This window comes from Sander lucioperca, chromosome 7 (assembly GCF_008315115.2).
Source record: "Sander lucioperca isolate FBNREF2018 chromosome 7, SLUC_FBN_1.2, whole genome shotgun sequence".
Classification (NCBI taxonomy): domain Eukaryota; kingdom Metazoa; phylum Chordata; class Actinopteri; order Perciformes; family Percidae; genus Sander; species Sander lucioperca.
This window is the reverse complement of record NC_050179.1, coordinates 20,848,785-20,856,284: the sequence shown is the minus strand read 5'-3', so window position 1 is coordinate 20,856,284 and position 7,500 is coordinate 20,848,785. Positions and strand designations below refer to the sequence as shown.

The 7,500-nt window shown below is 35.7% G+C and overlaps 1 protein-coding gene across 6 annotated transcripts in view; it reads left to right on the top strand.

Moving 5' to 3' along the window:
- Positions 1 to 7,500, top strand: part of LOC116055803 — a 102,240-nt gene that overhangs the window by 19 nt on the left and 94,721 nt on the right. For all 6 annotated transcript variants that reach the window (XM_036003500.1, XM_036003503.1, XM_036003499.1 and 3 more), the window contains exon 1: positions 1 to 39. This exon is cut by the window's left edge. In XM_036003500.1, the coding sequence (XP_035859393.1) occupies positions 14 to 39 (26 nt within the window). In that variant the 5' untranslated portion in view covers positions 1 to 13. The remainder of the gene's footprint in view (positions 40 to 7,500) is intronic.

The following is a 7,500-nucleotide window of genomic DNA, read 5'->3' as shown; positions in this document are numbered from 1 at the left end:
ACAGAGACTCAGAATGGCGACAAGTCAAGTGGCCATCCAGTAAGAACCAGTTATCTTTTCTGTTCAGGGAAGATTAAATGATTAATGAATGACAGACACGTATTGAAGTTATACTTAATAATTGACAAATCTGGTTGATTTAATTTAATAAGTTTCAGATAAAGTGTTACATGGTGGGACTCATTGACTTCATTTGAATATCTTATTTATCCATTAATTTATGTGTTGTCTGTTTGATTTTAGTTGGTTTTCTAATCCACAGGAGAGGAGCCTGGTAGCTGAAGGCTCTGGCTCCAATTCTACTTTTAGAGACTCTAGGAACCACAAGTAGCTCTGAGTTCTGGGAGCGCAGTGCTCTAGTGGGACAATAAGGTACTAAGAGCTCTTCAAGATATGATGGTGCTTGACCATTTAGAGCTTTGTAGGTCAGGAGAAGGATTTTAAATTCAATCCTGGATTTTACAAGAAGCCAATGGAGAGAAGCTAATACAGGAGAAATATGATCTCTTTTCTTAGTTCTTGTCAGAACATGCGCTGCAGCATTCTGGATCAGCTGGAGAGTCTTAAGGGACGTATTTGAGCATCCTGATAGTAAAGAATTACAGTAGTCCAGCCTGGAAGTAACGAAAGCATGGACTAGTTTTTCAGCATCGTTTTGAGACAGGATGTTCCTAATTTTGGCAATGTTACGAAGATGAAAAAAGGCTGTTCTAGAGGTTTGTTTTAGATGGCGTTAAAGGATAGATCCTGATCAAAAATAACTCCTAGATTTCTGACAGTAGTGCTGGAGGCCAAGGCAATACCATCCAGAGTAGCTATATCTTTAGATAATGAGGTTAGGAGGTGTTTAGGGCCCAGCACCATAACTTCAGTTTTGTTTAAGATCAGAAAATTGTATGTCATCAATGATTTTATGTCCTTGATGCATGCTTGAAGTTTAGCTAACTGACTGGTTTCGTCTGGCTTGATTGATAAGTATAATTGGGTGTCATCCGCGTAACAGTGAAAGTTTCCTAATAATATTGTCTAGAGGAAGCACATATATTGAATTAAATGCTGTTGGAATATCTTCTTTAAATTTAGCTATAGCACTGTCAGATAGGCATCTAGTGTAGAAGCTTTTATCTAATTTCATATAGTCGAGTAGTAAGAATTTAAAAGTTATTAAAGAATGGTCTGTTGTGCGTGTTGACTCTGACCTGATTTTCTGATATTTTCTTTGGTGTGTAGATGGAGGAGGACTGGGACAAAGTGAGGAACGGCCCTGTGGGGAAGAAGCTGGACGAAGAGCATCGTAAACTGGTGGCAGCAAACAAGTCTGAACTTCTGGAGAATCTCAAATCAGCCAAAGCTGCTGCCTGAGCTGTTGTTTCTCTATGTGTTAGGAGGAAAAGAAAAAGGTGTGAGGTTCAGGTACCCTGTACATTTAATCTTTGGTCTATATCTTTACTATCAATGGAGCCATTTCTGGCCCAAAGAAATTGTCCCCCCCCCCTTTCTCTCTCCCCTTTATTGTCTACAGCTGTCCTGTCAAATAAAGGCCCAATATGCCCCCAAAACAGAAATAAATCTGTCTGGAGGATATTTGAGCTTAAAATTAAGTTAGTTTCTCTCTGCAGATCAATCAGTAATAATGATAATCCAGCAGCGTTGGCGGTGAAACCAAATTCATCTGTCCTGTAAAGAGACTTCTTTCTTAGGATTTGGACTCTATAGCTAGTCTAAGGACACTCAGGACAGACGACTTTAAGCCTTAAACAACAATAAATGACAGAAGTGTTTGTGAAAGCCTCTGCAGAGGGCTGAAGGCTGCAGACTCCTGGTCTCCATTCACCAGGTTGGTGGTGTTTTAGGACTCTTTAGTTACATAAGTCAGTTAAAGCTTTTTGTTTCAGAGAGATTATTCAGGACAGATTTATTATATTGTTTCCTCCTCCACGTTATGAAAAGCTTTCTGTTTGCAAGATGAACTATTAATAAAACATGTTATTCTGACTTCTACTCTGACTCCTTCAAATCATTGGTTGGTAACAATCATCAGAAACTTAGCTCAGGTTAGTTCTCTAACATTATCTGGAGCTCCATCAGTCAGATATTATCTTCAGTCTTGGTGAATGTAGACCATGAAACAGATTCTTTAACTGTGTAATAATGCTGATATTTCACTAAATGCTGTGAGACAAATATTAGTTAATTCTGGTATGTAGTGTTTTTTAAAAACAAAGACAATATAACTGGCTGTAATCTTTACACATTGATATCTGTTCACCGTGTAGCGTTACATCCCTACAGGTCATATCAAAACACATACGCATCTGTAGGAAGTTGGATATTAGTAATCATTTATTCATCAAGCCTCACTAATAATAATAATAATAATATAATAAAATAACTAAAACTCTTATCAGTTCACCTGGAAAAGATGCATTCAGAAACCACAAATATTAGCAATAAACTCAATTAACTTCTGAAAGAAATGTGGAACATAATTTGGTAGTCTACATAGATACTGTATACTGCACTGTAAACCCGAATAAGTTACCAGAACTCAAAAAATGTGAGGCAATCAGTTGCCACAATTTTTTTAAGTTGATTAACTTAAAAGTCAAAATTTTCCAGAACTTAAAAGGTTGGATGAATTGCTACATGTACCTTTTGATAACAGTTAAATTAAAAGTGCTCATTTAACTCAACTCAAATATTTGCAGTTAATATGACTTACAGTTTTCTGTTAAGGCAGCTCAATTATTTTCAGTTATTATGACTTAAAGTTTTGAGTTTACAAACCACAGGAATAAGTTCACAGAACTTTAAAAAAATAAGTACACAACCACACCAGTTTATGTTAACCAAACTCAATGTTTATTAGTTTGTGTTGTCATTGTTTTAAGTACACATTAGTCAAATATGTTGAGTTTGTTTACTTAAAAACAGTTTTGACTCAAAACTTAAAAATTTTGTGGAAACTGATTGCCTCACTTACATTAAGTTTACCTAACTTAATATATCTAAAAGTCATGAAAGTCCGCTTTTGAACAGTTAAATTTAAAATTAAATACAAAAATAAATAAACATTTATAAATTAAAATAAATAGAATAAAAAAATAATTTTAAAATATACTTAAATAAATTGTATATAAATAAATAAATACATTTGAGATATTTTTAAGAAGAAAAACTTCTAGCCTTCCAAATGTGTTCCTGGTCACTTAAGGAACACACCGACTTATTGGGACTTTAGCTTATTCCCCATATCCCCCAGAGTTAGATAAGTCCATACATACCCTTCTCATCTCCGTGCGTGTCTGACGCACCCACTGCTAGCTGCTGAGAAACAGCCATCTTCTAACCGTATACATACTGACAACTATTCTCAGAAAGGGTGAAGCACTGATACTTCTGCTACTTGGGCAGAGTGATTTGCACCTGAGAAGCCCCGTGGTGAGGAGCAGAGAGTTCGCCTGGAGTTCTGCAAGCAAATCACTCCACCCAAGTAGCAGTGCTTTGCCTTCTGAGAATATAGTTCCCAGTTTGTATACGGTTAGAAGATGGCTGTGTCTCATGTGACCTTGTTATTCGTACACGCTGTGACTATACAAATCACAACATGTAAATAGGAAAATGTTGGCGTTATTTTGTCACTTATTAGGAGCATAGATGGAGCCGGTTACCTCCAGGATCTGTGCTAAGCTAGGCGTGGGTGCATCAGACAGAGTTACGACACGCACGGAGATGAGAAGGGTATGTATGGACTTATCGAACTCTGGGGGATACGGGGAATAAGCCCCAATAAGTAGGCGTGTTGCTTTAAGGCCCTAGGAAATAAATATGTATCACAAATTTCTGATATTGACCAGACAACTAATCAGATAGTCAGGAAAATAATCGGAGTAATCAAAAACAATAATAAATAATACCAAAATGAAATTATTGTTTGCTACAGCTATAAAAGAAAAAAAAACACTGCTTTTGGCTTCCTGGTTAATTCCTGAGTAAGGCAACAGGGCAGCAATTTGGGTGAAATTTCAAAAATTCTATAGACTGTTTAAGAACATTTTCACTTAAAACTCTAAAATGTAAATGTTTTACATAACCAGTATCTAATGCACAGTGAAATGTGGGTCATCTTGTGCAGCCCACAATGGTTAAGAAAAACATTAAAACATACAAAACATTAGCGTTACTTTTGCATTATATTAATGAGAACAAAGGCATATTGTGTAGTTTGGGCCTATTGGCTGAACACCTGCAAAGTAGTGCAGTAACTTTTTGAGGCATTATTTAGACAAAAGGAGATAACTTTGAACTAGCCTTTTATAATGCTTTACCCTGCAGCCTTTTTTCAGATGAGTTTCTACATCATTAAGCCATTCTTGAGGGTCTGCAACCTTGGTGGTAGTTTACCACTTTCTAACCTGTTCACATCTTTAATGCAATCAGACAAATGGCAAACATAAAGTGGACTAATTGCAAAATTCACAAAGCTCATTTGAATCATTGAACCTGTTCAATGTTCCACTGGGTCAACCTATGAAATGTGTAAAAATCTATTTACCTGTTCATCATTGATTTTTTTTAATTTTAGCCAGAGCATCTGCTGTCTTCCCAGTTTTTGATGCCTTCTGTCTGAATAAGGTCATCGGTTGAGGAAGATGGCGGTCAAGCTCAGGATAGCATGTGTTGGGCAGGTTCTGATTTGTAATCCGCTGGAACTCTGCATACAACTGCATAGAAATAACAGCAGGAGGAGAACACTTAAAAAAAACAGTCCAATTTGAAGAATCTAGCACACATTTATAAAGCAAAAATATCGGCCAAATGAGTAAGAATCACAATTTTCATTTTAAAAGAGAGAGCTGATCCATATTACCTCAGACTCTATTTTGAGACCAGGCCAGAGGTCCATGAGCTCGTTCACTGGTGGGCAGGATATCACTATGGTCTGTCGGCATAGGGGGAATGTGGTCTCCATCATCTTTCTTCAACAATATTTGCAAGCAAATACAAAGTAAAATATGATCTGTTCAGTGCCAAAGGTTAAATATCAATTAGGAAGATGATATTCGTGAACAGAAGACATTCATGAACTGTTGACTTGAATACGGCAAAAAGCATTATTTTGATCAAACAGGCAAGTAGAATAAACAAATGATATGTGTATGTGGGAGTGTGTATGATTTAGGGTTACCACACTAAAACATTGTCTGAAAAAAAAAAACAATTTAAGTTACTGGTATTTAGAGGTGTGTGTGTGTGTGTGTGTGTGTGTGTGTGTGTGTGTGTGAGAGAGAGAGATTCATTGGATTACCTGGTATCTTTATCACATCTCCAGTTATCTTCCTTAACTTTTTGAAACTGGAACAGAGAGATGCAAAGGCATAAACTGATCTGAAACTGAACAAGTAAAAGCATTCAAAGAGTGTCGAATTATAAATACTTATAAATGTTCCCTGTTAATGATCTTTTCATTTGATCCCTAAAGTGTGAAGTTACTAAAGCCATCAAGCAAAATTAACATTACTGTAAAGAAAAGCAGCAGCACTTGAACCTTACTGCATGCTTAATCAACAATAATGCCATTTCTACAAACCAAAGCTTTACTGTTAAGGGTTTTTACTTTATTCATCTTTGTCATGAAAAGCAGCTTGCCTCCAGCAGGGTCGTTTGTTTTAAAACCGACGCAACACAAGTGGGCGAGCACTGGCAGTTGACTCGTGTTCTGTTAACAGCAATCTCCGTGTCTCAGACAGTCTGCTCACACAGAATTTAAAACGAGCGTCCCTAGAAGCTACAGGGAGCGCGGACTTGCAGTGTAGGAACTCAGTTTGACTCATTATGCTCGTTTATGCTCTTTTAATATGATATTGGACCTTAGCGGTGCACTATTGAAAGTTTCCATCAACAAAAAACTAACTATCGCATATGAGGTGTCTGTTAGTGCTCATTTTCTAACACCACCTTTAAGCGGGGAATGAGCGTGTGATTACTAGATTCATCCGTCGTAAAATTCTTCAGTGAGTCTGGTAGTGGTAGGTCGCTAGCTGTGCTGCTGGAGTGTGTAACGTTAGTGGTCGCGCTAATTAGCTAGCTAGCTAGCTAGCTCTTTAGCAGCTAACCTATATCTGACAAGTTGCCAATCCCTACAAGACTTCCGTGATAAGCCAGTGAAGGGCGGGGGCTTGGAGAAGTTCTACACTCTCTGAGACAAACGCATGTAAAAATGTATAATGTATAAAAGAAGTAAAAGTGAATGAATATTAACATTCAAAACTTACAGTAAGTCCAGTGAGGCTGATTGCTGCTGCTTAGGTAGTAACTTCTGCAAGCCTACTGTCTGTTGCTTCCCGCCTTGCTGCGTTGTTCAAACTTTTCTTCTTCTGTTTTTTTCCAAAGAGCGGTAAGGAAGGTAGTATGCATATTAGCACCACCTTCTGCTTCGCAGGTTGAATCAGAGATTAACTCGGCATAAAAAATGATCCCTGCAGCTGCTCAACACTTAAATAAAAATAAAAAATATATAAGCAACATTAAATTGATGACAATAAAAATGCAAAAAATAAATACATTTTGTCCTCCACTAATGTCTAATGCATTTCAGACCATTTGCCTCAATCAAATTGTTACTGTTTTAAAAATACAAAAAATAAATAAAATAAATACATGTTGTCTTCCACTAATGTCTAATGCATTTCAGACCATTTGCTGATTGCAATTTATTTATTATGATCAATTTTACTTATTTGGTGAAGCACTTTGAGATTTTATTGTATTTTAACATGTGCTATATAAATTAAGTTTTTTTTTTAAATCACCCCTATTTGAAACAATAGAAATAACAGGACTTTATCATTCTTAGTATGTAATTACTTAATTCTATTAAGTTGCACTTAAGTTATGTTTTTAAGTTATGCTTACTTATACACAAAATAGTTCCATTTAATCAAAAATTATTAGTTAACAATACTCAAAAATGAAGAACATGTTACACCAACTTGACAAAATTAAGTTAGTATAACTTTTTCTAAAATTTTGAGTATACCCCACTTAATCTATTTAATTACTTTGAACATTCGGGTTTACAGTGTGTGTATATATATATATATATATATATATATATATATATATATATATATATACACACAAATACACTATGTTAGTAGTAATAATGGTGCAAAATTATTTGAAATTAAATTTTCTTTAATTGAATAAACTTCTTTTTGCATGAGGGAGGACCCCTAAACCCCCCCACTAAATATGTTTATCTTCCACAAACTGTATGTTTAATTACATATTTTATATATTATTTAAGTAGCTTGGATATATTTATTCACTACTTGTTCTACATTCTTTCCTGAGTTTATTTCTTGAGTAGTGTGTTCTTATATTTTATTTTATTTTTGCACAGAAATTGGGATGTTTTGAGGAAGCTTTACTCAAACATGAACCCAAAGTACTCATGGTTGAATTATTCATTACTTTTTGCTCACAGTTCAGTTTCAG